General features: G+C 40.4%; 1 protein-coding gene across 1 annotated transcript in view; it reads left to right on the top strand.

Annotated features, from left to right (window-relative positions):
- LOC137502361 (gastrula zinc finger protein XlCGF57.1-like) overlaps window positions 1-10089 on the top strand; it is a 53582-nt gene extending 43493 nt beyond the window's left edge. The window contains exon 4 of the mRNA XM_068229372.1: window positions 8160-10089. Within this exon, the coding sequence (XP_068085473.1) occupies window positions 8160-9105 (946 nt within the window). The 3' untranslated portion in view covers window positions 9106-10089. The remainder of the gene's footprint in view (window positions 1-8159) is intronic.
- Window positions 10090-16838: the final 6749 nt, after the last annotated feature.

The raw sequence follows: 16838 nt of genomic DNA, 5'->3' as shown, positions 1-16838 counted from the left end.
CACGTTACGATGCATTTTGTCCTGTGTGATCGACTTTTCCCATGTGCCTGTTGCAGGCGGATATCACATTTAGCCAAGATATTTGTATTTCTCGCTCTTCTTTCCTAGGATATATAGAACCACCCTGCGGGGGGGGACACAGGTATAGATTTGGATGCTATTCAGCGATGTTATCATTCTACTAAAAATAACACTTGGTCCATGAAGTTATTGAAATAAAATGAAATTCATTCTTTCCGTTACATAACAGCAGTATGGAACATTCTAAATTCCCATGGAGGGAATTAGATATTTTTCACCAATAGAGCTTGTCAAAAACATATCAGATGTAAGGCTTTTCTGGCGTTTGCTCTATTAACCAGCGTTTCGTCTTAGGTCTGACACTAGACTCGTCAGAGCAAACACCTGAAGAGCCTTACGTCTGATATATAGCAGCAGTATCCCCTACGTGCAATTCAATGTCGTGTCATCTCGAATTCTGGCTCAAGTTTTGATTTTCATGCTCCTTTTAGGTGTAGTGTTAAAGGAACACTCGTAAGAATATTTAAGGACATGATTGCTTGCATTTGCGTTCAAATATTCCAGGATATCAGAACATTGTAATAAAACGCTACAACCTGAGCCATATTCTTTGTCGCCATCATAATATCTATGACAGCAGTATCTGTAGGTGAAATGAAAGCACCGGGGTTGGGGAAAGAGCCATCATCTGCACGTTATCTTTCAGCTTTTCGAGCATTTCATCAGGAATTCATCAGGAATAGTTGTTTCTAGATTGCCAATGGCCTCTGTTAAAGACAGCAATTAAGGGGAAATTGAAATCCCTTTTGGTGAAAATATGACTTTTATTTGCCTCAAGTTGTAGCGGGGTCTTTTCTGCTCATTTTGGTGCATCATTTGTTAAATTATGATGGTCCTAAATATGTTTAAAGTAATATAAGAAATATGGCTTACATACCGCAACACTTTCTTCTAAAGCTTGTCTCAGAAATTATTTTATGTGTAAGGACATGGCATATTCATTTGTTTTAGTTTGGCACGATTGCCAAAACAGATGACATGGTATATTCATTTATTTTAGGTTGGCAGGATTGCCAAAATAATAATGGAGGACATTTGTTTATATTTATCGTAAAGAGTGTGCATTATCCCAGTATTTTTACTTTCAGTATTACTTAGTTGTGGTGTGAAATATTCATAAGTTACTTAGATTCGTATATTCTATTGCAGTGGTGACAAAAAAGCTGTCCCTCAATCAGCTAGTAAACAAAACTATGAAGGTACAAGCAGGGGCCTGTTGACAGCTGCAGTAAAAGCTACTTTTAATTGCTCTGAACAAGCTCGAGGGGCTCGCTGTGTCCAATACCTGGGACATGGAGACTCTAAGACAAAGTGCTGTGGTGATACTGTTATTACTATGTTGGAATGTGTAGGCTACTTCCAAAAGAGAATGGGGACACATCTTCGCAAACTGAAAGCACAATATGTGGACAAAAAGGTATCAGATGGTACAACCAAAAAACATTCTGGAAGGCTCACTGAGAAGATGAACTACAAAACTACTACGGCAAAGTAGTCAGAGAGAATAGCAATGTTTTTACAGGCTATGAGAAGAGCAGTTTGGGCCACGTATTTTCATAAGGGTTCTTCTAATGAGAAATCAGTTCACCATCTGTGCCCTTCTCCTCCAGAAACCTGGTGCAAATATAGGAGAGCTGTGGCAGCTGGAACTGCTGACACTTACCACGACCAGAATGCATTGCCAGAAGCTGTTATGGAAGCAATAAAGCCAATATACCGTGATTTGGCAGCAACGGAACTGTTAAGGAAGTGCTTACATGGGAAGACTCAGAATCCCTACATGTCATTTAACAATTTTGTGTGGTTTCGTTTTCCTAAAAATGTTTTTGTTGGGAAGAAAACATTACAGTTGGGTGTATGGGATGCAGTAGTAAAATTTAATGGTGGCAATGTTGGAAGGCTGAGGGTCCTACAGGAACTTGGTGTCAGGATACTCTCAGATGTTTCGATCACGGATAAAAAAGGCAGGAACTGCAGCTCAAAACATGATCAAGAAAGATTGGAGAGAAAGAAGAAACTTGGTGTGGAAGATAAGGAACAGGATCCAGACTGTAGACCAGGGTGCTTCTAGTAATTGCATAAACATTTATTATAATAATCATATGTTTTTCTTGTACAAATAACCTATTATCTCAGAAACGATAACAGATAGACACTTGGAATCTTCAGATATAGGTAAGTAACATTTGTTAGTACAATTGCATTTATATCTTGAGAGTTTTGTTAATAAACGTTCCAAAATTTTGAAAAAAAGGTCATTTGTAAAAAAATTGAAACACATTTCCCAACTAAGCTGTCTTTTTTTTTTTATTCAATAATTTCTCGAAATACTGGACCCATGTACTATAACTTATATTGGTCCCCCCAGAGCCCGACTTCTTCTTGGTTATTTGATTTATTTTATCCCATACTTTCCTACTGTCATTGTCCTTGCACTTTTTATTTATATCTGCAGCCAACTTTTGTTGCCATTCCAACTTCATCTTTCTTAACAATTCTCTGTATTCTTTCCTTTTTTTACAAAATTCGTTTCTAGCTACTTGACCACCATCCACCCTGTATATCCTAAGTGCCTTCATAACTTGTGACTTTTTCTTTACACATTCTGTATTATACCATCCACCTCTTATTTGCGTTTTACTTAGATTTTGCCTCATACCTTTTCCTGCCATTCCTATTAAATTTTCTACCCTGGTTAGGGCTTCCTCCACTCTATTCTCTTCTATCAATTTTACAATACCTATTTTCCAAATCTCAAAATTTTCTCCATTGAAGTACTCTCTGAATTCATTTCCTAATTCTTCTCTCCAACGATACCTAGCTATTTCCCTCTCCTGTACGCTATCGTAAACGATCTCTTGCGCTCCTATCTCTTGAATAATTAATTTTATAGATACTGGCATATGATTTGCCTCTGCCCAATCCTTAATGCTTATCTCTTTGATAATTTGCAAACTATCCCTACAGCATACAACTAGGTCAATAGTACTACCCCCATTTTCTACTATATAGGTTAGTTTTCCACTCTCATCTCCAAGCTCCTCTACCGCGCATAACTCTAGTAGTTTTTCTCCATTTCTGTTACATTCTTTATCCTGGCTATTTCTATTAACTAGTAATACCCCGTCCACAAGTTGACTATAAACTGCTTTCTTGTCCCCTATCCTCGCGTTAAGATCGCCCATAATAATAATAATAATAATGCTTGCCTGATCATACGTACTTCTCATTCGTCTGATTTCTGTCGCTAAATTCTCAAAAAATCATTCTGCGCAAATGGAGAGCTCAAAGATGGATTATATATAAAAGCTATACATATTTCATTCCTCCAATTAACCCTATCTAATATTCTTATCCAGATTAATTCCTTAAACTCAGATTCTAACCGCTGTATTCTATCTTTTAAGTTGTTTTTGATAACCACTGAAATTCCGCCCGATATCCTTCCTCTATTGAATCTCCTTGATCCATATTGACTCCATACGATACACCCTTCTATCTTTAAGTCTTTCTTGTAATCAGCCCAAGTTTCTACAAGCCCAAGGATGTTCATTTCTTCCAGTAGCTCTTTAAAGTCTTCGTTACCTATTTTGCTCCATACTCCTTCAATGTTAACACATGATACCTTTAACTCTAGTTATTTTTTACTTCTATGGTCTAAACTCCCTGACTTACTTCTAGTTATTCTAGATCTTTCCACTTCCATTATACTTTCCTCCGGAGAGCAAATAACGTCCTTCTCAGATAGTTCTTCTGTGAGTTTTAATCTACTACCTGAACCCATCCCCTTCTTCTGAAAAAGTCTTTTAGACTCACTGACCTACACCTGAATGTATCCTCAGCTCCTCCACGCGGCGCCGCTGTTGACATCCGGCTCGCCTCGTCGTTCCTCCCACTGTTATTTAAGTCCGCTGGAAGATCTTTCCCAGCCAGAGTCTTGGTTCTGTCATCAGGTGTGCCGCTACTTCCTGGATTCGTGTCGACTCAACTGTCAGCTGTTTGTCCATCCTCCTCCACTAGGTGTTCGTCCCTTTGCCGTCTTCTGTTCCTCTGTAGAGTATGCAGATCGCTGTTGTCATCAGATTGTACGTTATCAGCCACTATGCAGGCAGCTGACTGACACATTCCTTCCTCTACAGGCCGTTGCACTTCCTGGTGTGATGAACTCAACTGTCTATCCATTTCTCGTAGCTGTGCAATTGACCAGATACGCGACCAGTTACTGTCACCTACTATAAGACGTTTGCCTCTTATGTATGCTTTTAGTCCATAGTTCCTAGCTTTTACTAGGTGAAATCGCAAGACTCTCTGTTCCATGATTGTCTCTTTATCCATATCTCTTCTTACCCAAATCCTTTCTCCTTTCAAGTTCTTCCCATTGAGGATAATTTTGTTCGCCTTCAAAGCAGAAATCAACTTAACCTTAATAGGTCTTTTCCCTTTGACTCTCCCCAGCCTATATATTTCATCAATATCTTCTTCTTTACAATTTATCTTGATATGGTTATTTATAATATCCAACACTTTATTCGTTAGATCATTCGAATCCTCCTTTTCCTTCTCTGGAATGCCGTATATGAAAATATTTTTCCTCTTTGCGTCCTGGATAGTCATTTTCAGTTGCCACTTTAATTTATCAGTTTCTCCTTCAATCTCCTTCATATTCGACTTCAATAATTCTATTTCCCTAGAGTTTTCCACCACCTTTTCTGTCACAATTCTTCTCTCTTCTTTTATAGAGTCTTTCATTTCTGTCATGTCATTTCTCAGCTCGCGAATTAACTCCCTCGTTTGCTCACACTGGCAAGCATCTCTGACTATTTCCCTAATCTTATCTATGTCCTCCCAGCTCAATGAACCCATTGGTCCAGGGTTCATTTCTATGCCTCCTATTATCAGAAGAATTGCCACCACTGCTGCTACCATCATAGTTCCCTCAAGCCCAGATTTTCGTAAATGCACCTTATCACTTGGCGTACACACACACTTCACTCGCCCGTGCCATCGACCTATGGCCGCGCGATATTGCTCTAAAGCAATATTCATACTTCTCACTCAGCACTCACTGCACAATACAACCTCTCGCTTCGCTAGCTCGATTACAACTGATGAACTAAGCTGTCGTATTGAGTGTCGATCAGTGTACATTATGGGTACTCAATAACCTTCAGTAAAAATTTCAAGTCTCTACTTGAAATAATTTATGAGAAAATGGGTCATCAGTATGGTATATATATATATATAAAATAAGAGTTTTGTCTGTACATTGCTCAGAATTTGAAAAGAATGGTATTTTTGTATCGGTCATGTCTACAGTAACAAGGAAATGCATTTTTTACTTTTCCGTAATGTCTGTCTGTCTGTCTGTCTGTCTGTCTGTCTGTCTGTCTGTCTGTCTGTCTGTCTGTCTGTCTGTCTGTCTGTCTGTCTGTCTGTCTGTCTGTCTGTCTGTCTGTCTGTCTGTCTGTCTGTCTGTCTGTCTGTCTGTCTGTCTGTCTGTATGTATGTGTGTACACGCATCACGAGAAAACGGCTGAAGATAATTTAATGAAAATCGGAATGTAAAATCGGGTGATGAACCGCTTTAATCTAGGCTATAATTTATTTTATTCACGCTGAGTGAAATGGTAGTTTAGGGGAAGGCCTGAAATTTAATTCTCAAAGATTTATGTATTTGTGGTCCTATCTTAATGAAAATCGGTATGCAAAGTCGGGGTAATAAGTTGATATAATCTAGGCCATAAATAATTGTATTCACGCTGAGTGATGGCAGTTTAGGGGAATGCCTAAAATTTAATTTTCAAATATTTATATTGTTAGTGGTCGTATCTTAATGGAAATCGGTAGACAGAGATGGGAAATAAGTCGCTACAATATAGGTTATACATAATTGTATTCACACTGAGAAAATGGTAGTTTAGGGGAAGGCCTAAAATTTAATTCTGAAATATTTATTATATTTGTGGTCGTATCTTAACGAAAATTGGTATACAAAGTCGGGGAATAAGTCGCTATAATCTATGCCATCAATAATTGTATTCATACAGAGTGAAATGGTAGTTTAGGGGAAGGCATGAAAGGTAATTCTAAAATAAGTTATTTATGTTATTAGTGGTCGTATCGATGAATACTACATAACTAACATAACTTTAGTTATGTCGTAAGTTAGTAGTAGTTATGTAAGAAGTTATTAAATTTCCGATCACTTATGCCTCACATTGTTACCGTACCGCATATAATCACGGAGATATTCATGAATTTGGATTTTTTGTTACTAAGCCCATATCAGCGCCGAGTCACGAGAAAATGGGTAAACAGAATTTAGTGAATATAGGTATGTACGATCTGAGAATAAGGAACTACAGTCTACGATATAAATAATTTTTAAGACGCCCTAATATCATAGAGTCGAAAGATAACTAACGTGAAGGCCTGCAATATAGAAAGCTCATAAACTTTATCAACAATAACATTACATTGACCATTGTTTGTTGTGATGTGCTTTTTGTCTTCTGTTTCCACTCATCCCCGATAGATATGATTACTGCAGCGTACCGAAGTTTTTTTAATTTGCTTTACGTTGCACCGACACAGGTAGGTCTTGTAGCGATGATGGGATAGGAAAGGAATAAGGGTGTGAAGGAAGCGGCCTAGGCTTTAATTAAGGTACAGTCTGGTGTGACTGGTGCGAAAATGGAAAACCACGGAAAACCATATTCAGGGATGCTGGCAGTGGGGTTCGAATCCACTATCTCCCGGATGCAGGCTCACATTTGCGCGCCTCTTACCGCACGGCCAACTCGCTTCGTCGTACCGAGTGTAACAGCCTGCCTGTATATTGGCGGGAAGAACCTGGGGAGTTAAATAACTTTCTTCTTTAGCATGCTATTCCTCTGGTTCATACATTTTCTGATATTACTGGTACGTAACACACTGGTTCATCATAGCAATCGAGCTATTCAATCTCTCCTGAGGCACTGATTGGAATGAGTAGTGTGCATATTTAACGGAATAATGAGAGGGGAGTGTTCACGGCAGTCTGCGACCTGGTTATTCCAGCTCTGAAACTTTTGACTGTTAGATCGGCACCGTAATACTGTTCGTTGAAAGTGAGAAAATGTACGGTTTTTCATTTGATCGAGTATTTTATATGATAACATTGCTTTCAATCGCTACATTCCTACTTACGTTTTTGTAATGACCTATGTTTAATTCAGTTAAGAAAATCACCAAGTCAGTATTTCTGAGAATCCCGTAGCGAAGCACGGGTATATCAGCTAGTAACATTATAAGCATAGGGCTTTTAGTCTCCACTTAAAACGTAGACTGATGTAATACATGGTAGTAGTACGAACTTCCTTGTATGAACCTACTGTCCTTTATTTACAGTATGTCGGATCTGATTGCACATCAAAGCTATATAATTAGAAATTGCCACACTGATATTTTATAATGCTGCACTGGTATGAATACAATGTACAAATACAATAAGTATATTTTCGGGAGAGTAAATAATATTTATAAATGATTTGCCATGGTTCAGCAGATCTTGCAGACTGTCGGCAAACAATGTTCTCGACTTTATTAATATCTACAAGACTGAGATTCTTTGAAACAATCGCAAAAAGGGCTTTTACAAAATTATTACTCGCCTGCCACAAACTGCAGAGTGGTTGAACAAGATCAAATCATATGCCGTCCTTTATCTAGGAGGACAGACGTATACGGATTTAAATACATACATATTTACCGGATTAAAGACCTTGTACTTTTTTTAATGGACCATTTCTCATGAGGGCTACGAGCTCGTGCATTCCTATATCGTCAGGAGTTTCTTGCGCGTAATAATGTCATTCGAGAGATAGGTCGCAATATGTCCTCGTAACAAGTGACAGATTTTCAAATTTATTACACCCTGAATTTGACCTCACATGATGTTTACTCTCAGGAATGTGATGTTCATGAGTAACATGTGATGTCTGTGAGTGGAATGTTCAGTAGCTTTTCCTTAGTGTGAGAGTTGTAGCGGAGTTGACTGTTATATAATTCTTAACATCGTTTTAATCTTTTCACTGTAGGTCGAAACAAGAGGTGAGCTGCGCAGATCATCAACCTCCGGATAACGGAGGAACTTATTTCAGGTGCAATATCTGTGGAGAATTCTTCAGCCACAAAGTCAATCTGAATCGTCACATGCGGACTCACACGCGCGATAATGAACATTGGTGCAATGTCTGTGACCAATCCTTCAGAGAGAAAGTCCATTTAATACTCCACATGCGGACTCACACAGGCGAGAAGCCACACTTTTGCAATGTCTGTAGTAAATCGTACAGCCTCAAAGGTACTCTGACGCGTCATATGCGGAATCACACGGGCCAAAAGCCGCATTGCTGCGATGTCTGTGGTAAATCCTTCAGCCAGAAAAACCATTTAGGAGATCACATGCGTACTCACACAGGCGAGAGGCCATACTGGTGCAATGTCTGTGGCAAATCCTTCATCCAGAAAATCCATTTAGGAGATCACATGCGGACTCACACAGGCGAGAAGCCACACTTCTGCAATGTCTGTAGTAAATCGTTCAGCCTCAAAGGTACCCTGACACAACATATGCGGACTCACACGGGCCAAAAGCCGCATCATTGCGATGTCTGTGGAAAGTCCTTCAACCTGAAAAGCTGTTTGAGAAATCATATGCGCACTCACACAGGTGAGAAGCCGCATTGTTGCAATGTCTGTGGCAAAGTCTTCAGCCAGAAAAAATATTTAAGTTATCACATGCGGACTCACACAGGCGAGAAGTCATTTTCCTGCAATCTCTGTGGTAAATCTTTCAGCATGAAAAACAATTTAAGCGATCACATGCGGACTCACACAGGCGAGAAGCCATTTTCGTGCAATATCTGTGGAAAATCCTTCAGCCTCAAAATCAATGTGAATCGCCACATGCGCTATCACACGGGTGTTAGCCTCAATGATGCTGTGCCTATGGCGAATCCTCCAGCCCGAAAGTCCGTTTAATAATTCACATGCGGACTCACACGGACGAGAAGCCGCATTGCTGTAATTTCCGTGTCAAATCCTTCATCTAAAAAGTCCATTTAAGACTCCACATGCGGACTCACACAGGCGAGAAGCCACACTGGTGGAATGTCTGTAGTAAATCGTTCAGCCCCAAAGTTAATCTGAATCGTCACATGCGGAATCCCACGGGCGATAAGCCACAATCCTGCAATGTCTGTGGCAAATCCTTCAGCCAGAAAATCTATATCAGAGATCACATGCGGACTCACATAGGCGGGAAGCCATATTGTTGCAATATGTGAGGTAAATCCTTCAGCCTCAAAGTCGATCTGAATTGTCAAATGCAGACTCAAACGGGCGATAAGCCATAATGCTACCATGTCTGTCGCAAATCCTTCAGCCAGAAAATCCATTTAAGAGATCACATGCGCACTCACACAGGCGAGAAGCCATATTGCTGCAATATCTATGGTAAATCCTTCAGCTTCAAAGTCCATCTGACACGTCACATGCGGACTCACACAGGAGAGAAGTCACATCGCTCTAATGTCCTTGGGAAGTCGTGCAGCTAGGAAGTCCATTTAAGATTTCACATGTGGACTCACACGGGCGAGAAGTCACAACGTTGGTCACGATTTCCTGGATCTCTTAGGGTCTGAGTTACTTATCGTTCTAGAAAACTACGTTGGCTGAAAGGGATAAAGCTAGAATAGGCATCAATAGTTTTAACTTCGGAAGTTGTGTGGCACTCGAATTGGATCACCACCTTCCATGGGTATAAAATCTTCCCAACATAAATTTGGTGTCAAATTATTAATGCACACAACGGTATGAGTCCACATGAGATCTGTTAGACCGACTCTGTGGCCTGCTGCAGTGTCGGTGGCAAATCCTGCAGCCACGACGCTATTAGGCCTACCATTTGGTTCGAAGTTTTCCATATGAATGCACTTGACAGTAATAGAGCAACACGGGTTTTAAAATGGGAGCTACGTCGGAATTGTCTCACGAGGTCATTGTCCCCTTGCAAGGTCATTGACCCCCATGACGTCACGGTCACGTGCTCACGTCGTCACGGCCACGAATTATTGTTTACAAACAAGGCCACGTGCTCGTGTTTTGACAGCTGTCATCTTGACGGGTCCTAAAATCATTTCTTTGAGCTAGTAGTTAAACATTTTCTTCAATCAGGGAAAGCTCTCCCCACCTGGAAGTGAACTGGTACGTACAGTATAAAAGCAATCTTAGACTAAAATGAACAATAGAAGGACCACTAGGAAATGTTTACTTCATTATATTGAATGTAATTGGTGAGAAACTGTACTATTTTAATTTTTGAATTATTTGTGGACAAACGTACTAAGTGCTTTCATACTGTGATACGGAGTTCGTTTCTTCCCAATGACAGAGCTCTTGTTTTCGTTTATACAGTAACGTGTACATACATATTTTATGCTGTTTACTGAAAATCTCCTGAAAAAATTTCTCTGCATGTGAATTTTAGATTTACGAGGTTTCCATGTACTTAAACATTTAAGTGGAATAAATGATACGAAACGAACTGTTATGTTGGTTAGAGCTTCCGAGGTACCCGTTTTATATACCTACAATTTTTAATTGTCACCAACTGATTACATTACACTAAAATATAGGTAATATGTACAGTATTTGTAGTCTTCACTGTGTTTTTTTCCTTTACAGCTGTTCATTATGATACACATGGAAGCAGATCGTGTTACATACCCTCCTCGGTTTCACATAATTCGTGTGATTCGATTCTGGAACGCGATCGTTTTCTTGGTATGTAAACTTTCCACCCTAGGCACCCTTTCCGTAACAAGGAGTTCTCATCAACTGAGACGATGCCATCAGTGGTAAAAGCTTCCAAAAATTTTGATACCACGTGGCCATGTACTGGCTCTATCTTTTATACTTTGGGAGGAATTTGTTCATTATACGCCTCATTGTCAGATAAATGTGAAAAGATGTGGAGGAATATCTAATAATATTAATAATGGCTTTACGTTTCACTAACTAATTTTGTGCTTTTCGTAGACGCTGAGGTGCTGGAATTTAGTCAAGAACTTATATTCCGTGCCAGTAAATCTACTGATACGGGGCTGATGTATTCGAGCACCTTGAAATACCACCGGACTGAGCCAGGTTCGAACATGCCAAGTTGGGGTCTGAGGCCGGCCAGCGCCTCAACCGTCTGAGCCACTCAGCCTGGCAAGATAAAATGACCTCCGTTTCACCCGCTCATAGGAAATAGGAGTTGGTAGTCAACCAGCAATTGCAAGAAATGTAATGACCTTATTTAGTTTTCTGTACAATCCCTCGTGGCAACAATATGCTCATAAGAATCTTTATTTCGTCCCTATTTGTACGGACACGGTCTTGACTTCTACCTCTTCGTTTTTTCCTACTAAACTGAGTTTTATATGCGATTTTCTTCTGGGTACTTTTTGTATGTTCTGGCATAATTCGTGATGAAAAAATCAAATATTTCGCTCGGTTTTGTTTTCCCTAAACTCTCGACCTTTTTGTATCATGATGGAATTTTGGGTCAAAGTGGGGCCTTCCTTGTCCACTTTAGGTCCAGGTTGACGAAGAAGTTACACTGATTGGACTGTTATCAGTATTATCGTCACCACCGTCACTGTCATGATCACTACTTGAACAAGAATCGATCACGTGTTATCTCTTGACTGCAAAATTTTCGCATTAGCTGGGCCCGAACTCTGTACATTTCAGGCTGCAGTACTTATTCCATGTACATTCCTGTCACGAATTCCCCTGCGGCAGAATTGCCTTCACTAAGATCACTATCGCCCACACTAAATATCAACATTTCGTTTATGATGATCCATAAATCATCTTCCTCTAACGGTGGGGACTGATGATTTCTTTCAGACATTTTAGCGGAAGAAATGTAAGAAAAGGAAATGAATAGAACCCTTGTCTCAGCAGTTGGGAGGAAATTAATGAATTGTATTACAGAACACATGCGTACGATAATAAATGTTGTGCAACTCGCAGTAAACGCACACTCCAATCGTGAAGAATGAACCCAACCCAAGAACTCAAAGTCACAGTTCTAAAGTATCACCAGAGAAGTCTCTTGATTATCACGATCTCCAGAAATACCTTCTAAGGCAATATAATTTCATCCAAGAGACGATTAGGCTTCGGCGCGAGGGTATTGGACTTCAGGCCGTTCTTGCCCAGACGTAAGTTGCGTTCTGTATGATCCAACTCTTGGATGATACATTGGAATTGGGGGAATATAGTTTTAAAAAATCACATCAGAGGGCAGACTCATCCAGGATACGCTACTGAAAAAGAAATAAACTTCTGCAGGCAGGTAACTGAGAAAAATATATTAATTATGGGCGGATACTTTTTATGGCGATAAAGGAAAGGAAAAGAACGTGGCTCCTGTTGGGGTATAGCAACAGCATTTGCCTAATTTCAAATGTTAAACCACGGAAATCCGACTTCAGAGCTGCCGACAATGGGGCTCAAACCCACTATCCCCCGAACGCAAGCACACTAGTCACCGAAAACTTAACGGAATTGATTGCACATCATCTTGTAATTTATAAAAAACGTAGTCCACATTCTCACTCACGAGAAATGGGGTTATGTTTGGTTTACGCACCTCCGCTCTAAAACACTGAGAACTATTACTTAAATCTTACATCATTCTTGCACCATCACTTAAAATCATTTTCGTCTCTCAATCATAACTCTTGGTCACGATTTCCTCGATCTCTTAGGGACTGAGTTACTTATCGTTCTAGTAAGCTACGTTGGCTGAAAGGGATAAAGGCAGAATATGCATCAATAGTTTAACTTCGGAAGTTGTGTGGCACTCGAATTTGATCACCACCTTCCATGGTTATAAAATCTTCCTAACATAAATTTGGTATCTAATTATTGATGCACACAACGCTATTAGGCCTATCATTTGGTTCGAAGTTTTCCATATGAATGCGCTTGACAGTAGTAGAACAACACGGGTCTAAAACAATGGGAGCTACGTCAGCATTTTCTCACGAGGTCATTGTCCCCTCCCAAGGTCATTGACCCCCATGACGACACGGCCACGAATTATTGTTTACAAACAAGGCCACGTGCTCGTGTTTCGACAGCTGTCATCTTGACGGGTCCTAAAATCACTTTTGAACACGTGCTTGTGTTTTGGCGCGGGATTTGATTAAGTTAGCGACCCTAACCTTACAAACGTCATCTTGAGAGCTTCTAACCTCACCCCATGTTCTTTTGACAGGTGTGAGGAGCGGAATTTGAATAAGTGTGTGACCCTAACCTCACTGCTGTCGTCTTGACGGGACTTAGAAGCACACCACGTGCTATCGACAAGGGTGAGGTGCGGAATTAAAAAAAGAGAAGCACTCCCACCTCACAGCTCTCATCTAGACGGGACTTAGCCAAACACCACGTGCTTTTGGCAAGGGAGATGTGGGAAATTTTGAAAAGTAGAACGATCCTAACCTCACAGCTGTTATCCTGACGGGACTTAGCCACACACCACCTGCTTTTAGCAGGTATGTGGCGCGGAATTTTGAAAAAGAGAAGGACTCTAACCTCACAGCTGTCACCTTGACGGGACATAGCCACACACCACGTGCTTTTTTGATTGACAGCTGTTAACACGACCGCGTGCTGTGGCATGAGTGCAAGGCTAACCACACAGACGCTACACAGGTCCTCTTGCTAGATCTACCTTCCCCGACACCATCTTCGAGGGGCCTAAACTTACAGGGCCCAATTTTTAAGGCCAGATGCACTTCAGACGCCATCTTGCCAGATTCCCCTTCCCGACAACATCTTGGAGGGGTCTAACATTACAGTGCCTTAGTTTTAAGGCTAGATGCCCTTCCCTTCGCCATCCTGCTAGGACTTAGCCACACACCACTTGCTTTTGGCAAGTATGAGGCGCAGAATTTTGAATAAGTGAAGGACCCTAACCTCACAACTGTCATCTTGATGGGACTTAGCCTCACACCACGTGCTTTTGGAAGGTGTTGGGCGCGGACACACCACGTGCTTTTGACAAGGGTGAGGTGCGAAATTTTAAATAATAGACGCCACCTCCCTTATGTCATCTTGGAGGCTTCTATTCTTACAAGGCCCTAGTTTTACGGCAATATGCCCTTCCCGACATCATCCCGCCAGTTCCCCATTCCGACACTATCTTGGTAGATTTACGTCTCCATCCGATGGACAAATAACTATGATCACACCTCCTCTTCCTTTACCTAAAACGCATCTCTACTTAGTTGCACACCTGCGTTATCGTAAGGTCTGATTGAGGCTTTACGTCTCCATCCGACACATAGACGGCCTCCTCATCGTCTGACCCACTCCCTCCTTCTCCCTATCGTCTCTCCCTAGGTGCCTTCCCTCCTCCGATGCCTTTTATAACGCAGGGATGAAAATAATATAAAATGAATAATGCAAGCCACCAGCGCAGTTAAGTCACCACACTAGCGGTTAGCAAACAAACACCGGTCGGTACAGCCTATGAATCGGTGTGAAATAGACAGTTACCAAAAGCAAAATGAAAGTCAGAAACAAGATAGGAAAATTACACCAATCAAGTACTTACCATGCGGCCCATAAAATCACCCAGAGGAAAAAAAAGGCTAGATCCCTTGTTTTGGCGTTGAACCACTTAGATAATGAAAGAAAACTCTTGATTAACTTTTCAAAAACTTTAATCAAGGAATGAAAACTTATCATTTAACCAAAACTAACATCGTCCCATCTGAGAGAATAAAAATTGTTTCGTTTGAAAATAAACAGTGAAAAATAGAGAATAACACAGACTGAAAACGCAGGCCTATCAGGTAATAACACTGATGGAAATCATTAACTAAAAAGAAATGGCTCTAATTTATAACACCAAATTCATTACAAGAAAAGGTTCGGATTGATAACCTTACTATTACAGACAATTATACGAATAAAAACTTAAATTGACTACAGGAAGTGTACACGAGCCCGTTTGTTAACGTAACTAAAATGAAATTAAAACTAAAGCTTAAACCTTGGGAAAACCCACTCATTTGATCAGTTTAATTGAAATATGAGGCTTCGCAGAAACATAAAACTCTAGCCCAATTAATAAACTGCGAGGACAAAAATCCAATCCACGAGCGATAATCACACAGGAAAACAGGAGGAAAACAAGAAGAGACCAAGCGAGGATAGGGAAATCTTTCACTTCAGTCGAAAATACATCAGTAATCTTAGGTCACACAACCAACACGCAAAACCCACCGGCAACACTCAACAATCACGCCCCAAAAAGAAAAGCGTTGCCATGGCAACCCAAAAAACACGCCGCGTCCCACAATAAGGTACAAGACACAACGAAGGCGAGAAATCCAAAAAAACTAGAAATTCACCAAACATAAAATACCGGAAAAATAGAAGAAGCAAGATTTCCTTAAAAAGAACAAGGAAACTAGAATTATATGCTACTGCAAAACCTCGCACAGAATAAAGGCAACAGAGTGCCGCGACACAATTTGAATTTACATGATTAATTAACGGGTGAAAATGATGGTTAATAAGTAAAATCTCCTTATTTTCATAGTCTTTACATGCTTATAAGCTTGATATTTTAGTAGAAATAACCACACGACCGTCCGGTTTGTAGTTTCCAAAAAAAATTAATTTCACAAACTTCCACCATGAAATAGTTAATTTCAAAACACGGATCACATGAATTTCCTCGCAGTTTCATAATCACAGGATATAACTTGCCAAATGATGAACCACTTACTTGGGTGAAGCAGACGCTCAGCGAAGATGAGTTATATCCTCACATACTTACAGACGCTTACTGAAGAGTTTGGTTTCCCAGGTCAGAATTAGTTAAAACCATTTACTAATAGGACGATGCAGAATATGAAGTAAAACGGGTTTCAAACCCATATCTCAAGTTCCTCAGCCGGGGTCTATTCTCCAACATGACGCCAACATCTTGAGAATCCCATTAACGCAACTGCACGCCATGACTCGCAGCAACGAATTGTTTATAGTACAAAATGGCGAGGTTTGCTCCCTCGGGCAGTAGCCGCGCTCCGATAGGTAGAAGAGCGCGCGGGGAGGGGAACTCTATTGTGGGTGATTGACGGAAGATAGCAGCACATATTAGACGAGGAATGAAACAGTCCACACCATACAGAAATGCGAGAATGTATTGACGTCATTAGTCCACAATAAGGCATATAAGTAATGTTCAATAAGTATCACTAAAACACTTAGTGTAGGAGGAAAACCATACGCTTAGTCGTATAGAATAATTAAGTTTTTTTACGGCGATGTTGCCAGTTCAAAATAGGTTCTCAGGGTAGGGTAAATTGCGTTACACCGTAACAGCCCTCCCCCCCCCCCCCGAAGCCTAGTGTATTCACTGATATAGCTTCCACTTCAGTTTAGTGTTCAAGAAGTAAGCTAAATTTCAAATCATGTCCACATTAGATAGAGACCACAAATGACGACTTCATGTATGCATAACAATAACACGCCGACCTTGAGTCATTTTAATGTCACAATCCTCACTTCAGTTCAAGTTTGTGGTGGCAAGAGTTTAGTAAACAAATCACGCTTCCCTCAAACAGGGTTCCATTTACCTAACGTTCATACCCATTAGATTCAATTGAATTTTCGCACTCTAGGCGGTGCGCCTCTAGTTA

The sequence above is a fragment of the Anabrus simplex genome, chromosome 10 (genome assembly GCF_040414725.1).
Source record: "Anabrus simplex isolate iqAnaSimp1 chromosome 10, ASM4041472v1, whole genome shotgun sequence".
NCBI classification, from domain to species: Eukaryota; Metazoa; Arthropoda; class Insecta; order Orthoptera; family Tettigoniidae; genus Anabrus; species Anabrus simplex.
This window is presented reverse-complemented; position numbering and strand designations above follow the sequence as displayed.